The sequence below is a fragment of the Mustela putorius genome, unplaced genomic scaffold (assembly GCF_011764305.1).
Source record: "Mustela putorius furo isolate JIRA1106 unplaced genomic scaffold, ASM1176430v1.1 tig00003834_pilon_pilon_pilon, whole genome shotgun sequence".
NCBI classification, from domain to species: Eukaryota; Metazoa; Chordata; class Mammalia; order Carnivora; family Mustelidae; genus Mustela; species Mustela putorius.
The window spans coordinates 98,672,748-98,691,710 of record NW_025421987.1 but is presented as its reverse complement, the minus strand read 5'-3'; the positions used below and the strand labels follow the sequence as shown (position 1 = coordinate 98,691,710).

The 18,963-nt window shown below is 41.3% G+C and overlaps 1 protein-coding gene across 4 annotated transcripts in view; it reads right to left on the bottom strand.

The window, feature by feature from the left end:
* Nucleotides 1-10,657: 10,657 nt before the first annotated feature.
* The window catches only part of ROPN1 (rhophilin associated tail protein 1), a 28,122-nt gene continuing 19,816 nt past the window's right edge, over nt 10,658-18,963 (bottom strand). For 3 of the 4 annotated variants that reach the window (XM_004745425.3, XM_004745424.3, XM_004745423.3), the window contains 4 exons: nt 18,555-18,672; nt 17,090-17,251; nt 11,346-11,521; nt 10,658-10,857 (listed from right to left, as the gene is read on the bottom strand). In XM_004745425.3, coding sequence (XP_004745482.1) covers nt 10,791-10,857; nt 11,346-11,521; nt 17,090-17,251; nt 18,555-18,672 — 523 coding nt within the window. In that variant the 3' untranslated portion in view covers nt 10,658-10,790. Of the gene's footprint in view, nt 10,858-11,341; nt 11,522-17,089; nt 17,252-18,554; nt 18,673-18,963 lie in introns of all 4 variants that reach the window. The other variant, XM_004745426.3, reaches the window with a different exon arrangement.

Below are 18,963 nucleotides of genomic sequence, written 5' to 3'. Positions count from 1 at the left end.
AACACCATTTATTGAAGAGGCTGTCTTTTTTCCATTGGACATTCATTCCTGCTTTGTTGAAGATTAGTTGACCATAGAGTTGAGGGTCTATTTCTGGGCTCTTTAATCTGTTCCATTGATCTATATGTCTGTTTTTATGCCAGTACCATGCTGTCTTGATGATGATAGCTTTGTAATAGAGCTTGAAGTCCGGAATTGTGATGCCACCAACTTCGGCTTTCTTTTTCAATATTCCTTTGGCTATTCGAGGTCTTTTCTGGTTCCATGTACATTTTAGGATTGTTTGTTCCATTTCTTTGAAAAAAAATGGATGGGATTTTGATAGGGAATGCATTTAATGTATAGATTGCTTTAGGTAGAATAGACATTTTCACAATATTTGTTCTTCCAATCCAGGAGCATGGAACATTTTTCCATTTCTTCGTGTCTTCCTCAATTTCTTTCATGAGTATTTTATAGTTTTCTGAGTATAGATTCTTTACCTCTTTGGTTAGGTTTATTCCTAGGTATTTTATAGTTTTGGGTGCAATTGTAAATGGGATTGACTCCTTAATTTCTCTTTCTTCTGTACTGTTGGTTTAAAGAAATGCAACTGATTTCTGTGCATTGATTTCAGATCCTGACACTTTACTAAATTCCTGTACAAGTTCTAGCAGTTTTGGAGTGGAGTCTTTTGGATTTCCACACATAGTATCATATAATCTGCAAGGAGTGATAGTTTGACTTCTTCTTTGCTGATTTGGATTCCTTTAATTTCTTTTTGTTTTCTGATTGCTGAGGCTAGGACTTCTAGTACTATGTTGAATAGCAGTGGTGATAATGGACATTCCTGCCATGTTCCCGACCTTGGTGGAAAAGCTCTCAGTTTTTCTCCATTGAGAGTGATATTTGCGGTGGGTTTTTCATAGATGGCTTTGATGTTATTGAGGTATGTACCCTCTATCCCTATACTTTGCAGAGTTTTGATCAGGAAAGGACACTGTACTTTGTCAAATGATTTTTCAACATCTATTGAGAGTATCATATGGTTCTTGTTCTTTCTTTTCTTAATGTATTGTATCACATTGATTGATTCACAGATGTTGAACCAAACTTGCAGCCCTGTAATAAATCCCACTTGGTCGTGGTGAATAATCCTTTTCATGTACTGTTGGATCCTATTGGCCAGTATTTTGGTGAGAATTTTTGCATTTATGTTCATCAAGGATATTGGTCTGTAATTCTTTTTTTGATGGGATCCTTGTCTGATTTTGGGATCAAGGTAATGCTGGCCTCATAAAATGAGTTTGGAAGTTTTCCTTCCATTTCTATTTTTTATAACAGTTTCCGGAGAATAGGAACTAATTCTTCTTTAAATGTTTGGTAGAATTTCCCTGTGAAGCCATCTGGCCCTGGGCTCTTGTTTGTTGGGAGATTTTTGATGACAGCTTCAATCTCCTTAGTGCTAATGGGGCTGTTCAGGTTTTCTTTTTCTTCCTGGTCCAGTTTTGGTAGTTTATATGGCTCTAGGAATGCATCCATTTCTTCCAGATTGTCAAATTTGCTGGCATATAGTTGCTCATAATATGTTCTTATCATTGTTTCCATTTCTTTGGTGTTGGTTGTGATCTCTCCTCTTTAATTCATGATTGTATTTGTTTGGGTCCTTTCTCTTTTCTTTTTGATAAGTCTGGCCAGGGGGTTATCAATCTTATTAATTCTTTCAAAGAACCAACTCCTAGATTCCTTGATTTGTTCTATTGTTTTTTTGGTTTCTATTTCATTGATTTCTGCACTGATCTTTATCATTTCTCTTCTCCTGCTGGTTTTAACTTTCTTTGTTGTTCTTACTCCAGCTCCTTTAGGTGTAGGCTTAGGTTGTGTATTTGAGACCTTTCTTGTTTCCTTTTTTTTTTTTAAAGATTTTATTTATCTATTTGACAGACAGAGATTACAAGTAGGCAGAGAGGCAGGGAGAGAGGAAGCAGGCTCCCTGCTGAGCAGAGAGCCCAATGCGTGGCTTGATCCCAGGACGCTGGGGCTCAATCCCAGGATGCTGGGATCATGACCTGAGTCGGGATCATGACCTGAACCATGATCATGATCATGACCTAACCCACTGAGCCACCCAGGCACCCCGACCTTTCTAGTTCCTTGAGAAAGGCTTGGATTGCTATATATTTTCCTCTCCAGAGCTCCTTTGTTGTGTCCCACAGATTTTGAACCATTGTGTTTTCATTATCACTTGTTTCCATGAATTTTTTCAATTCTTCTTTAATTTCCTGATTGACCCATTTATTCTTTAGAAGGATGCTCTTTAGTCTCCATGTATTTGGGCTCTTTCCAAATTTCCTCTTGTGATTGAGTTCTAGCTTCAGAGCATTGTGGTCTGAAAATATGCAGGGAATCATCCCAATATTTTGATACTGGTTGAGACCTGATTTATGACTCAGGATGTGATCTATTCTGGAGAATGTTCCATGTGCACTAGAGAAGAATGTGTATTCTGTTGCTTTGGGATGGAATGTTCTGTATATATCTGTGATGTCCATCTGGTCCAATATGTCATTTAAGGCCTTTATTTCCTTGTTGATCTTTTGCTTAGATGATCTGTCCATTTCACGGAGGGGAGTGTTAAAGTTCCCTACTATTATTGTGTTATTGTCCATGTGTTTCTTTGATTGTTATTAATTGGTTTATATAGTTGTCTGCTCCCATGTTAGGGGCATAGGTATTTAAAGTTGTTATATCTTCTTGTTAGACAGACCCTTTGAGTATGATATAGTGTCCTTCCTCATCTCTGATTAGAGTCTTTGGCTTAAAATCTAATTAATCTTAAAAAAAAATTGTCACCTCAGCTCTCTTTTGGTGTCCATTAGCATGGTAAATTGTTTTCCACCCCCTCACTTTAAATCCGGAGGTGTCTTTGGGTCTAAAATGAGTTTCTTGTAGACAGCATATTGATGGTCTTTTTTTTTTTTTTTTATCCGTTCTAATACCGTGTATCTTTTGATTGGGGCATTTAGCCCATTTACATTCAGGGTAACTATTGAGAGAGATGAATTTAGTGCCATTATATTGCCTGTAAGGTGACTGTTACTGTATATTGTCTCTGTTCCTTTCTGATCTACTACTTTTAGGGTCTCTCTTTGCTTAGAGGACCCCTTTCAATATTTCCTGTAGGGCTGGTTTGGTGTTTGCAAATTCTTTATGTTTTTGTTTGTCCTGGAAGCTTTTTATCTCTCCTTCTATTTTCAATGATAGCCTAGCTGGATATAGTATTCTTGGTTGCATGTTTTTCTCATTTACTGCTCTGAATATATCATGCCAGTCCTTTCTGGCCTGCCAGGTCTCTGTGGAAAAATCTGTTGCCAATCTAATATTTTTACCATTGTATGTTACAGACTTCTTGTCCTGGGCTGCTTTCAGGATTTTCTCTCTGTTGCTAAGACTTATGAATTTTACTATTAGATGACAGGGTGTGGACCTATTCTTTTTTTTTTTTTTTTTTTTTTTTTTTTTTGACAGACAGAGATCACAAGTAGGCAGAGAGGCAGGCAGAGAGAGAGAGAGAGGAGGAAGCAGGCTCCCTGCTGAGCAGAGAGCCCGATGTGGGACTCGATCCCGGGACCCCGAGATCATGACCTGAGCCGAAGGCAGCGGCTTAACCCACTGAGCCACCCAGGCGCCCCGGGTGTGGACCTATTCTTAATTGATTTTGAAGGGGGTTCTTCACACCTCCTGGATTTTGATGCTTGTTTCCTTTGCCATATTAGGGAAATTCTCTACAATAATTCTCTCCAATATATCTTCTGCTCCCCCCCTTCTTCTTCTGGAATCCCAATTATTCTAATGTTGTTTAATCCTATAGTATCACTTATCTCTTGAATTCTCCCCTTGTGGTCCAGTAGTTATTTGTCTCTCTTTTGCTCAGCTTCTCTATTCTCTGTCATTTGGTCTTCTATATCACTAATTCTCTCTTCTGCCTCATTTAGCCTAGCAGTAAGAGCCTCCGTTTTTTATTGCACCTCATTAATAGCTTTTTTTATTTCAACTTGTTTAGATTTTAGTTCTTTTATTTCTCCAGGAAGGGCTTTTATTTCTCCAGACAGGATTTCTCTAATATCTTCTATGGCTTTTTTGAGCCCAGCTAGCACCTTGAGAATTGTCACTCTGAATTCTAGATCTAACATATTACCAATGTCTGTATTGATTAGGTCCCTGGCCTTTGGTATTGCCTCTTGTTCTTTTTTTTTTTTTTTTTTTTTTGGAGAGTTTTGTCACCTTGTTATTTTATCCAGATAAGAATACATGAAGGAGAGAATAAAATACTAAAAGGGTGGTAAAGACCCTAGGAAAATGTGCTTTAACCAAATCAGAAGAGACCCCAAATTGTGGGGGGAAGAAAGGGAGTAAAAAGAAGTTCAGAGAAAAAAATTCAGAAAAGAAAAAAAATAAAGAGAAAATATAAAAAAGAAAAAATATATATATATATTAGACTGGTGAATAGAACGGGGTCACCCACTTAATTCTGGGAGTATTTTGGTCTCTTAGAAGAAACTGCCTCCCCAAATTATAAGAATGAAAAACATACATAAGAGTAAACATGATGAAGGGATGGAATACAACTATAAAGATGAAAAACAATTTTTTTTAATTTCTAAAAAAGGAGTTGAAAAGATAAGTTCGTTGGGAGAATGAAGAAAAAGAAAGTGGAGAGAATTTGCTCAGGCTGGAGACTAGAACAAAGCCCTATGCTAGATTTATGTTATATTTTGATCTATTAGAGGAAGTTGTATCCCAAATTTTTTTAGAAGAAAAAACCCTATATCTATACAAAAAATAAAGTTAGATACAATGAAGGATAAAATAGGACTATAATAATGAAGGTTCAAAAAGATTTTATTTTGAAAGGTATTGTTAAGATAAAATAGTTAAAAAAATGTTAAAAGAGGAAAGGGTAAAAGTTAAAAATTTAATGGAAGAAAAAAAATAAAATTAAAAAAATTAATTAACTTCACCAGACTAAAGAATCATGGGGAGAAAGCCATAAATTCCATGCTTTGCTTTCTCCTCCTCTGGAATTTCACTGTTCTCTTTCGTAAGTGAACTTAGTCATGGCTGGATTTCTTGCTGATCTTCTGGGGGAGGGGCCTGTTGTAGTGATTCTCAAATGTCTTTGCCTGAGGCGGAATTGCACCACACTTACCAGGGACTGGGCTAAGTAATCTGCTCAGGTTCACTTTCGGGAGCTTTTGTTTCCTAAGCACTTTTCCATAGAGTTCCAGAGGACTGGAATGAAAATGGTGGCCTCCCAGTCTCTGGCCTGGATGACCCAAGAGCTCAGGGCCCCACTCCTCAGTGCGCCCTCGGAGAAAAGCACTCAACCACTCCCATCTCCCTGACCTCTGGCCGTGCTCCAAGCTCACCCAGCCTGTGACCAAGCATCTCTGTCTCTGACACACAGCCATGCCTGGAGTCTCCAAACCCCACAGATCCCTGTGCTCTTCCAGGGGGGCTCTCCTCAGATCTTGTGGGGTCCCTGCTCACAGAACAGTGGCCTATGCCACAGATCACAATTTAAGGTAACTCTGAGCTGAGAGCTCAGTCCTTGGCTCCGTCTCTGTAGCCGGCTTCCCTGCTGTAATACCTGTGAGCTCTGCAACACTCAGACACTCTCAATCCTTCTGTGACCCCACGGGACCTGAGTGCACGTTGACCCTGTGTGGGCTTCACCCTGGTTTAGCCTCTGGAGTGATGTCCTTCAGTGGCACAGACTTTTTTTTTAAAAGATTTTATTGATTTATTTGACAGACAGAGACCACAAGTAGGCAGAGAGGCAGGAAGAGAGAGAGGAGGAAGCAGGCTCCCCACTGAACAGAGAGCCTGATGCGGGGTTCAATCCCAGGACCCTGGGATCATGACCTGAGCCGAAGGCAGCGGCATTAACCCACTGACCACCCAGGTGCCCCAGTGGAGCAGACTTTTAAAAGTTCTGATTTTGTGCTCCATTGCTCCACTGCTTGCCGGGAGCCAGCCCCTCCCTGCGGGGTCTATATTCCCGTTGCTTTGGATTCACTTCTCCATTGGTCCTACCTTTCAGAAAGTGGTCGATTTCCTGTTTCTAGAATTGCTGTGCTTCTTCTCTTCAATCTCCTGTTGGATTTTTAGGTGTTTGGAATGGTTTGATAAGCTATCTAGCTGATCTCCTACTACCTGATGTCATCTCAGCCTGCTACTTCTCTGCCATCTTGACTCCTCCTCTCTTGTGATTTCTTTTTTGGTCCATTGGTTAAGAGTATGTTACTTGATTTCCACCTATTTGTGACCTTTCCAGTTTTATTTTTTTTAAGATTTTATCTATTTATTTGATAGACAGAGATCACTGGTAGGCAGAGAGGCAGTCAGAGAGAGAGAGAAGGAAGCAGACTCCCCATCGAGCAGAGCGCCCAATGCAGGGCTTGATCCCAGGACCCTGGGATCATGACCTGAGCTGAAGGCAGAGGCTTTAACCCACTGAGCCACCCAGGTGCCTCTTATTGTTGATTTCTAACTTCATCCTGTTGTGGTTGGAGAAGATATTTTGGATGATAGTCTATTTTTTCATATTTATTGAGACCTAATTCATGGTCTAACATCTGGTCTTTTCTGCAAAATGTCCTGTGTGCATTTGAAAAGAATGCATATGCTGTTGTTGGTTAGAATGTTCTGTTTATGTGTTAGATTTACTTGGTTTATTGTGTTACTTAAGTCCTGTATTTATCTTCTAATTGTTGTATCCATTATTGAAAGTGTAGTATTTATGTCTCCAACTATTATTATATGGCTGTTTATTTCTCCCTTCAGTTCTGTCAGTTTTGCTTTATATATTTTGATGGTCTGTTATTAGGATTATTCAGGACTCAGCCCTCTGAGCCTGATTGGAGCTTTAGGTCCCTCTAGTGTCATGGTTAGTGACTTTGCTTGGTCTAGGCAGTGTTTCATAATTTAGAGTATTGGGCCAATGACTTTTCCCATTGGTTCACTTCTGAAGTATGAAAGACTCTATTCCTGTTAACCAAGCTCCAGTTTATAGAAAACAACCAAAATTGCAAAGTATATGAAAATGTAAAAACACAATTAAGATATATAGCCATGATACAAGATTCAAAAAGAAAAAAGCTGTGGACTGGATTATAAATTAAATATTGGAAGAATGAACTTAGTTCTGCTTATGAAGATTTGAGGCTGCCCTGTTGCTTTTCCTCAAGCCATTCTGTGCCTTCTGGAATTATTTCTAATCCAAGGGTTCTTAACCTTTTTTGATCATATACAATTTTGAGTATTTGCTAAAAACTTTCTATTTTTCCCCAGAAGAATGCTAATGTGCTCATTTCATATATATATATGTATATCTATTTACACACACACACACACATATATATATATATATATATATATATATATATATATATTTAACTAAGGATAGATACAGAAACTACACGATTGAACAATATCAAGGAGAGAGGGGGCATGCAGAACAGAGAACATGGAATTGAGCCATAATCTTTGCATTTCCCAACGAAGCTTTAAATGTATCTGTAGTCTTCACTTTAATCAAAATAGTTTAATTTAGGAAAGAAAGAGCCCACTTCGTTTTCTTTATAAAATCTTGATTTTATTTCTTCCTGAATGTTTTTTTCTTTTTAAAGGAAAAAATATAAACCATATCTTTCGGGGGTATCAGACTGACAGCTTAACTGAGGTCATGCTGGGATTCAAATATTTCTTTCTGGTCATGATAGGATGGCCAATGGGATGGATCTGACAAGGGTCTATTAGCAGCAAGGATGAAGAAAGTCCCTTTGGAATGATCTCATCATGGGGAAGAAACTGCTGGTTTGGGACAATGTGTCAGGTTTGAGGGTTAAGTGTGATTTGAACACACATATGTCACTTATTGCCCTGAAGGCCCTACTGACTTGAGTCTGACCCAAGGAAAGAAACAATTGTGATGAAAATGCTAAAAGTTTGTTTTATTAAACTCTCTGTAAGGCATTGTAAGCAGATGTTCGTGGTACCCTATGCCAGTGCCTTCAAAGGTTCAAAGGTTGGTTTTGGTAAACACCTATGAATTTGAAACTGAGAGCATTTCTTCTGCCTCAAAAGGAGAAAGCTCGCACTTTCAGCTGGGCAAGCTGGAAATGCCAGTAAATTAATGCCTCTGGAAACAACCCTCAGTAAATGACAGATGGGAACTTGGTGAGGAAGCAGCCCTTAGCCGATGATGAAGAGCTTCCTCATCCCTCTGGTTGGGATAATTCTTAGATGTGTTTTACCCTGTCTCCCAGATTCCTCCAGCATGACTGGGCTTTATGGATAAGTGGCTTGATCACACACTGTTTATTGGTTTCCTTTCCATCATTATCTTACTTTTCCTTCTCTCTTTCCACTCTTCCTGGTATTGTCTCCTGTATAAACTACTTGCACTTAAATCCTTATCTCAGAGGCTGTTTCTGGGGAGAAACTACTAAAAAGTGCACTGAGCAAACAAGGCAGCCCAAGCTTGGAGTCAGACAGACCTGGATTCAAACTCCTCTTACCAGTGGTTGTGAACAACTTAATTTCTCTAAGGCTGTCTCTTCATCTATAAAATAGGAACAATAACATTGACTTTGCAAGGTCAGATTGTAAAGGTTATTTTTGACCATGTAGAGAGAGCCTTGTGCATAGGGGTTGCACATAGTAAGTGCTTCATACATGCTGGTGACGATCATTAATACCATCTTTATAATACTGTGGATATAGAACAGCATAGGTGGAGGCCAAAGCTGGTTTTCACCTTCGGGATGACCTCTGAAGTAGGCTAATTTGGCAGCTGTGCTCTAGGAGCTGTTTCTAATGAGCATCTGGGGCTTATTAATCTCAGTAGCTTAGAGGAAGCAAGATAGATAGATAGCAGACAGAAAGATAGCAGACGTCACGTGATGTGTTAGAAGCCAAAGAGGTAGCACCACCAGTTATGCTGAGTTTCAACCAGTGGCCACAGTGTCATCAGTGACTTTGTATCTGGGTCCTCTTTGATGGATGTGGTTTCATTAGCCTCACTCTTGAGGGATTATGCTCAGGGCTACTGAGGTTTGGTTTCTAGTTTAATTTGTTTTCTCAAACATAAAAAGGCCCCTTCTGCTTCTATTATGATCATGACCTTGTTTTAGAGCCTTTCAAATTGGGGCTATTCCCTCTGCTCCCCTTCACTCCCCACCCCCAGACAAGATCATATTGGAATTCTTTGATCATAGTGAAAGAAATGGAGAGACTGGCGCAGGTTGAAGGGTTTCACTCATTCTTTAACCCCAATTTATTCCAGTGCCAGGATTTGCCTGCAGGGCTGCAGCCTTTTCACAGCCGAAGGTGCCAGGGTGAATATAAATGATAGACTGCTTTGGCTAAATGACAGACAGCTGGGGGAATTGGTTGTTGCTCGCCCCCTGCAGGTGTAACTGGACAGCCATGACGGGTAGAATGTGTTTCAGTTCTTTTTCGTACTTCACTCTAAGCCAAATTAAAGGACCTATGGTGATGTCCCTTCATAATATCCTTTTACTGATTGAGACACTAACAGATGAATTTCTCGCCAGTTCAGAAGGAAGATATGTGTAAAGGAAAAGGCACACTAACATGATTCTTATACCAAAACAACTTAAAAAAAAAAAAAAAACTTTCAAGAGAGAAGAGTATGGCAGAGAGAAGGAATCCAGCAACCTTGGTACACCTGACCTTAAGAACAATAACCCCACAGACTGTTCATCTCATCTGCTTCCTGGAAGAAAGAAAAATCTTTCAGAGACCTTGTCAGAGGTCTTAACCTCATGCAGGGCAATTCCCAAGAGGGTCCCATTACATCTGTATATAGTGTCAGAAAAATCTGGAGACATTGCCCCTTTAATACCAATCTCTGTAACACATAATGGTATCTCTCAGAGTGACTTGCTTTAAAATGATTTGAGTTCAGGGGTGCTTTGGTGGCTAAGTCAGTTAAGGGCCCCAGGTCAGGCTTTATGCTGTACATGGAGCCTGCTTAAGATTCTCTCTTTCCCTCTCCCTCTGTCTCTCCCCACCCCTATGTGTGCTCTCTTGTGTGAAAAAAAAAAAAAAAAAAAGGTGATTTGAGTTCATGTCTTGCGTTCATGTAAGACGGTGTGAGCTCATTGAGGGCAGAATTCAGATATGATTCATTTTTGTAGGTCCAGAAGCCAGCATAGTTCCTAGGTGGGGTTGCCAGATTTAGCATGAAAACAAAACAAAACAATACTGAAAAGCTATTCGCTTATTCAAAATTCAAACTTAACAGGGTGTCCTATATTTATTATCCTATTCCTTGCACATAGCTAACCTTGACAAACATTAGTGAGTGTGTGAGTGACTAGTACCCTACCGACAAATGGAGAGCCAAACTGGTGAAAATGTGGATTGACTACGTAGAAGATCCTTCATAATCACAAAACATCAGAACTGTGTCTGGTTAACATGCTACCTGTGAAAATCTTGACAGCCTGGGTTTGACTTGAGACACATTTTCTACCCTGCTTAGTTAGCCATTCTCAGTGTCCATGTGGGAAGGATACGCATCTTCTGTTCATTTAAGTGTTTTGTTCCAACAATTTTACATCTTAATTCCACACATTTCTTGAGTTCATAGGTTTGCTTAATTGTTTATTGGTGTGGACCAGTTGTACAAGAAAATTGACATTAGATGGTGTGTGGGGCTCAGTCATTCTGAAGCACAATCAACTCTGTTATCTTCCTTTAAAATGCCCAAAACTGTGCTTTTACTCCAGCCGAACCCTGGGGTTTTGGGTAAAGTCATTGACTTTGATTAAACCATCAGGACCAATTCTGTTTGGGAAAAATATATATCTGGGGTTAGTTCATTGAACAATCAGTTTTAAGAAAGACAGTATATTAACTCTCTCCTTCCAAATGAATTCTTTGTGGATCCTGCCCTCAATGCCTTTCTTTTTCTTTGACTTTGGCAGCCTGCTCCTCCTCCCCCACTCTTACCTTACTACCTAAAACCTGAGTGTGAGTCAGTCACCTGAAGGGCCTGCTAAGATGCAGACATCTGGGTCCTGCCCCTGAGTTTGTGACTGGGTATTTTCAGGTGGCAGCCTGAGAACTAGCATTTGCAATTCATCACTGGAATCACTGTCCTACACCGTTCTTCCCTGGTCTTTCCCTTTCTCTTTTGGGTCTTTAGTTCTTTTTCTTCATCACATTTCTCTGTGCCTAGAGCAGTATAATATAGTAACCTTGCTATATCATGGCCTGCTAGATTTGTTATCCCCTCTGATTCTTTCCCCTCTGATGGGTAAAAGTTTACCTACATTTCCTGTTCAATGTAGTTCAGCATTCGGCTGACATGTGAGGCAGAGATCTCCCCGTCCACCTCAGCAATATATGTGTAGAGAAACTGGAAGGTGCTAAATGGGATCCGGGGAGGTCCACTGTCATGGTCAGATGATAACACCTCGCACACTATCTTGAGAGTTTTGGCAATGGTCTATAAAGGCATAAGATAAAATGAGAAAGTCATTATTTCAAACTAAATTCCTAAGATTCAGTTTAAAGGTTTTATTTATTTATCTGAGAGGAAGAAAGAGAGTGTGTGCACCCACATGCAGGAGTGGTAGGGAGGGGTGGCAGAAGGAGAGGGAGAAAAGGACCCCCCTCTGAGCAGGGAGCATAGGTGGGGCTCAATCCCAGGACCCCAAGATCATGACCTGAATGGAAGGCAGAAGCTTAACAGACTGAGCCACCCAGGCACCCCCTGCAAGATCAGTTTAGATAAAAGAAAACAAATAAAAATACTGCTCTCATAAAATGAAGTGAGAATAATGTAGTATTCTGGAAAGCTTGAACTTTTTACACCCAAACATCAATGAATTCCATCTGGTTTCTTTCTTTTTTTCCTTTCCTTTCTTTGTTGGAGGGTTACTCTCAAGGAATTAAGTTTATGAACTGAATATTTTAAGATATTTATTATTTTCATCAAAATAACCTCACTAAAGGAGAATTTGATTTTACATTCTAAAAAATTAAAATTATTTCTTATTCTTATTGCTCTCTAATCTTTCGTCTGAAGAGTTGAGGTAATTAGTCTAGCCCATATGCTCCTATGGGACTTGGAGCAATGCTACAGTGGTGGGGGTGGGGGAGAAGGGTCAATCCCTGGGAAGACAGGAGTCCCAGATACAGGAAAAGTGACACTGAACATCAAAACCAGTTCTTCTAAAACATGTAGATCCATCTAATCAAAACACCTTGGTTGTTTTTTGTTTTACACCTTGTATTTTATATGCCATGACATTCACCTCGTTGTTGCCGGGGAAGAACTAGGAGATGATGGATGCCCAAAGGTTTACAGTATAGGAGCAAACCAATGAAACTTCCAACATCAAAAGGTCATGTTCAGAATTAGCTTTTACTCACCTGTGTCTTTCCATAAACCTATTCTTTACATAAATTTCCCAAGTGAATGAGTTGGGAAATTACAGGGGTAAAGAAAAATGATTTGAAGAAAGAATTGTTTAGTTCTGAATTAGCAAACATAGGTCAGCGTGTCTACCAGGGCAGTTCACCAAAACAGATGATGTGTAGATTGTCCTTAAACACCTTCCAGGGACCAGTGAACAGTGATTCCTGAGTGATGAACTGGGTGTGCCTGGGAGAAGGAAAAGGCAGCTGCTGGTATCTCCCTAGAAGGCTGGCTGGCACTGCCCTTCCTCTGCAGCTGCTGCGGGCTGCTCCGTTCCCTTCCTTCCCCTGAATATAACGGACGTCTACAGGATGCCTCTTTAACTTGTGTGTGTTACCCAGGGGTGTACACGGGGAGGTATCAGGAAGTATATGAGGGCGCGGAATCAACTTGGTCATCTTCCTAGAGAGACAGTTTTACCTGATGACAAGTGATTTAAACATTGTTTGCATTAATTATTAACTTTAATTGATTTAATATTTACATTTGGTTTCTTTATGTTGATAAACATTGCTACCTTATGAACTGGAATCATCAGGGTACACGAATTTTAGAATGGTAAAACGCATGATGTCAAAGAGATTTGGGGTTTGCAGCAGGCCCCTTTCATTGACCCTCCCCTGCCCTTGGGAGCCCTGCCCTGGAAACTGCTGCGAAGCACCATCTGTGGCAGTGTGCCACACGCTTCCAGGGAGGAGGGTGAGTGGCAGGCAGACCAGAGGCTGGGGAAGAGGCTGTCAGTGAGATGGTGGGCCATGTGCGGGATGCGAGGTCAGCATGACGGGGGGGGGGTAGATTTGCAAGCTTATGTGCAAAGAACTCCATCATCATCTCCACTCACAGCTCATCCTCTCTCCTTCCTTTTCTTCAAAAATTCCCCTCCTGCCTTTGTTCTGCTGTCCTATTCCTGCAGGCTCATCCATGTTGGGGTGCTGTTAAGGACTGAATTGTGTTCACCCCAAATTCATATGCTGAAGCCCTAACCCCAGGACCTCAGAACGTGATTCTATTTGGAGATAGGGCCATTTTAGAGGTAATTAAGTTAAAATCAAGTCTGTGGAGTGGGCCTTAAACAAATAAGACTGCTGTCCTCATAAGAGGAGATTAGGACATAGACGTGTCAGATACATACATACGCAGAGGGACAACTGTATAAAGCAGCAGGTAAGGGCACCTGGGTGGCTCAGCCCGTTAAGTGTCTGACTCTTGGTTTCTGCTCAGGTCATGATCTCAGGGTCTTGTGCTTAACCCCCCACATCGGGCTCAGAACTCAGCAAGGAGTCTATTGAAGTTTTTCTCTTCCCCTCCCCCTCCCTCCACTCACCCATCCTCTCTCTCAAATAAATAAATGAATCAAGAAAAGAAAGAAAGAAAAGGAGAAAGAGAGAGAAACAGGAAGACAATGGCCATTTACAAACCAAGGACAATGGCCTCAGACACCTTAATCACAGACTTCCAGGCTCTTGGACTGTGAGAAAATAAATTTCTAGTGTTTAAGCCACCCAGTCTGGGGTACTTTGTTCCATCAGCCCTACAAGCTAATACAGGTGCTTTTTACCCCAAACAGTATCTTGTTAATCAAACACAAGCCTTTAAGTTTTATTGTCCTCTTAACATTTTAAAATATTTCATACATGGATGAATGGATAAAGAATTCTCTGGACTAGAACTTAAATAAATCTAAAGTAAACAAGGACCTGCATTTTGTTGCACAAGATTTTTTGATCAGATGGGGATCCACTTGATAAAGGGAGCCTTAAAGCATCTTCTGAGAGTCACAAACCCAGAGGAGAAAGGCTCAGAAAGTGAATTATTTGCTAACAAAACACATCCTTCCTTCCAATGAACAGTCTTCCTTTTCTACAATCAGTCCCCGTGGAACAGGAGGGAATAGAGGCTAGTCTAGAGGAAGGAGTGCTGATAGGGAAGAGAAATATAGGTCTGCATGCCACAGTCTTTTGAATCCTGGGTATAGATTGGGAGAGCTCAAGAAAGTCCCTGTCCTTAGATGAAAGGAGGGAACTGGTTTTTCTACGTGGCACCAAGATCATGTCTGACTAGTGAATTGGCAAAGGAAGGAGAAATTCCTGCGCTTGCCTCTAAGGGTATATGTATATATATGGAGATTTTATTCATTTATTTGAGAGAGAGAGAGAGAGAGAGAAAGAGAGCATGAGCAGGGGGAGGGGCAGAGGGAGAGGGAGAAGCAGACTCCCTGCTGAGCAGAGAGCCCAGAGCAGGGCTCCATCCCAGGACCCTGAGATCACCACCCGAGCCAAAGGCAGATGCTTAAGTGACTGAGCCACCCAGGCACGCTAAGGATATATGGTTTAACTAGACTGCAAAGCCTCTGCCAGATGTTGACACCCTCACACCTCCACATTTAAGTTCCCAGCAATAGTCCAATATGAAACAGATGGGTATAATGGGTCTGGTTCCTAGATTCACGAGGCACCCTTTATTTACAGACTAGCCCTTCAGGCTGACTTCACCTCAAGGTGCTCTGTGATGTTGGGGTGATGAGGGGCAGTTAGATACTTGAAGACCTCACTGTTATCCAAAGTCAGACCTGAGGATATCTCAGTAGAAGTAGAGAAGGCAGACTAGAATCATAGTCTGTCAGAGATGAAGGAACTTTTGGAACATCTAATCCAATCTCCCTGTTTTGGAAGGGAGGCAGAAAGATACAATTCACCTCATGGTTTCCCCCTCCCCAGTGCGGGAGGGAGACATACCAAAGTAAACCTACAGCTGCACTGTGAGCTCAGCAGAGGGAAGAGTGGAATTTAATATTCTGTAGTCACTTTTGTTACCGCAAGGCATGTGGAAGGAGAGGACTCACACATCTCACAAGGTGGTGAGGGTCTGTGAAGTAGACCACCGGAGCCAGGGAGCCGATGAAGGCAACCTGAAAGGGTTCAGAGAGGTCCTCAGAACCCACCAGAATGATGACGAGCTAGGGATGGGGGGTGGGAGGGAGCACTGTGCTGTGAGAGAGAAGAGACCTAGGACTTAGGCCACAAGCCCCTGAGACCACACGGACAGTGTTTATTCCCATGGATTTCCAAGGACCGAGACATATAGGAAATCCTTTGCTTGGTGGTTGTGTGATCCTGGAGTTACCATTTCCCTGTTATACACTCTGCTGCCATCTTGAAGAGTGGAGTGGGGTGGAAAAAACCGAGAGACTGGGCATTTATGTCAAAGCTGTTTCTGGTACTGCATCGGACTAAAACTCCTGGATTGATTGAATCTACTTGCTTTCCTACTCAGCCCTCTGTGGGTGGGGTAGATCAGGAAGCTCAGAATTAACTACAGATAAAATAAAGTATGTTCCCTCCTCCCTGCTCCAGATATCTCTGCATGTAGTGTGAGTATATTTGTGACCCTACGGGAATTTAATAAAATGTGTCTATTTTTAATTTGTCTTCCTGGACTTCCCCCAACCTTTGGGGCTATTTTCACAGAAGCGTGATAGTACTGATAGGCAAAACTTCTGCACTGGCTGCAATTTTCCTTTCCTCTTTGGAAGAAAGCAATTTATTCATTATATCGTATTACTATACAGGACAATGAAGATAAAAAAAACTATGAATGGCTTCACCTCTCCTTGTCTCTAAAGAAACAATTATAGTGAAAGTTGCAGGGGAAGCCTATAGGAAAAGTTGAACTTGCTAATAATATTTCTCATAATTTTTGTCAAACAAAAATGTCAGATATGCATCCCACGTGTATTCAAGATGAAAGAAAAAGATGGTGTTTAGAGTTGTTTACTGATTCAGACTACCTTTATGTACCATTTGCTTTTGGCAGAGTCAATAATTTTCTCATTAACTTTCAAACTTGCACATATTCCAGGATTTTTTAAAAAACCCATGTTTCTGATTCATTTTCATTTAGTTATTATAAAGGTGTTTAATAAGAGTGAGTCCATATATAAGATGACGCCCAAAGCTTTTAAATAAGTGCATGAACTGGGTGCAATATCTTTTTCTTTAAAACAGAAACATTCCTTTTCCAATTGTAAATCAAGTCAAACTTAGAAAAGGCATGAATTTGTATGAGCATCCTACATCCATGATGATGTCGTAACGGTAAGTCTGGAAATAGCCTCATTTCTCCTTTCCTGATCTCTCAGCTCTGATTTTTGTATCCAATTATGCTTATCAAATAGTAGTTTTCTGTAAGCCTGCATCTCTTTTTCAAAGGCCCCGTTGGTGTATCTTCTAGGTGTCTGGAACCCAAGTAGAAGCGAATCTCTTGCAGCTGGCTATTGGTTATCTTTAGGAATATAAGTGGAGTGGTGACGGAAATAAATCCGAAGGCAATGATTGAAATTCATAAATAATCCAGAAGCCACATTCTAGTAAACTCTCCCCAGGGTCTGATGACAGGTTTCCCCTCTCCTCTCCTCCCCCCTGCTTCTGGCTGAGGAGCAGAGGAATGACCTAATTCAGAGAGGAAGGGAAGTAGACAAGACAGGTATGCTTGTTCTCAGCCCAGAAGACGGGACTGTGTGTGCAGAGGTAGTCCTCTTCCAGGCCCAGACAGAGCTTTTCCGGTAAGGAACAGAAAGCAGTAAAGCTCACTTACAACTCCAAGAGAACTGCAAGCAAGAGCTAAAAACTTCAGCCACTCGATCTCCTCTGTGAAACGGCCCACATTCATCACACTATTAAACAGGTCTGTTGGGAGACTCAGCACCTTCCACATCTGGGCCAGCTCATCTGCGTGGATAATCAGTCTTCCAGCAACCTGCAGGTCAGGGGACAGACGACGGACAGGGAGGGACAGGATGAGAGAATGCCCCAAGAGATACTGCCCAGCAAGGCCCACATTTTCCCAGCACCCAGCAAGGGGTTTGATGGCGGAAGAGGAATGAGGGCAGGACTCTGGCCGTCCTCTTTGTAAGGGTAGAGAAATATTCAGTGTAGTGTTAAGTGTGCTGAAGTATGATGCAATCATTTTAACTCTCAATGTCAAGATTATAGGGAAATAATACCTTTATTTTACATTTTAATTTTTTTCTGATACTTTTATCAGAAAAGTATTGTCTGCTGTTTTATCCCTAGGTTGTGCCTATAAGGGAGATAGGGCAGCCTGCAAATGAAACCCAGAAGCTGAGGACTTGTCTGAGACTGGTAATCAGTAGTGAAATTAGAATTAGATGTTAAGTCTCTTGCTTCTATGTTCTGTGGAGTTTTTTGCACTACACTTCACATGTAACCCTTGTGCTTTTCCAAGACTAATAAGGGGTCTGTGGTCTGGATGCCTAGTGTTGCTTGGTCCCAGTTATGGCAGATCTCTGATCTCTGCCATGTCTGTTGCATAAGGTGCTTGGTGGTTAAAAGGAGAAAGGGAACAAGTTGTTGGCCAACAGTGTGATAAGGCTACAGATGCCCTAGTGAAGCATACACCTTCCCTGGCCCTCCGATTCTAGTGAAATGCTAAGTCTCTGGGAGCAAGGTAGTTGGCTGTCAGTCCTCAAATACCCCAAACCTCTCCATCCTGGATTTTAAAGCAGAGTATGGTGGTGCTAAACCACATTTCCTGGGAACTGGCCAAACTACAACTTTCTCAAGTCAGACCTTCCTCATCCATTCATTGGAAAGCTCCCAGAATGATATGGCTTTGAAGAGAGCGAGGATTTTCCCTAAAAGCTAGGTTATGTCTGCATCTGGGATAGCTCGGAAACTAAATTATACCCCTCTCCAAACTGTGATTGCCATCATATTATGTTCTTGATCAGTAAGTGTGTCACAGTCAAGGGACTGTGGACCTGCGCTTTTCTGGAGAGAAGGATTATTATTGAGTTGATTCCTTGGACATTCTGCCAGCTTCAGGGAAATCTGGGATGACCCCACTAATAACTCAGCTTGTAGCCTATTTCAATATCATTCCTATCCCTAAGAGAAGATTTGCTTTCAGTGAATGGTTTAGTGGATTTTATGATATTGATTGGCCAGCTGACTGCTGGGGGATGGTGGGCTTTTGTCTGTGCCCACCTGGCCTCAGTATTACCCCATCTTCCCCCTTGATGCTCTAGTACAGCCCTTACCCGAGAATGCAGGATCTTTAACAGCTCAGGTGTAAGCTCTGCCCAGTTAGACAAAGCCACTCGCTCAGACCGCTCTCTCACTGGAGGAATCTCTCCACGAGACATAGCCCCGAAATAACTACAAGAAAAAAAGTTAGGGGGTGGGGAGAAAATCCTACATTCCAGTGGCCTCTGGCTGCTTTGAAAAACCCCTCTCCTTTTTCTTGAGGGCAGGGGACGGAGGAAAGAACATTTGTTAGGGCCTCCTATATGCCAGACACTTTGTTTAGATCCTTTATGTACAGGAAAAGCCCGAATGTGTTACCTGCCATTCCAGGTATAAAGAACACTTAGTGAATAAAAAGATTTGTTTGTGTCTAAGGATGACAAATAATCGATAAAAATTTTGGTATGGAATTCCCTGAAGCAT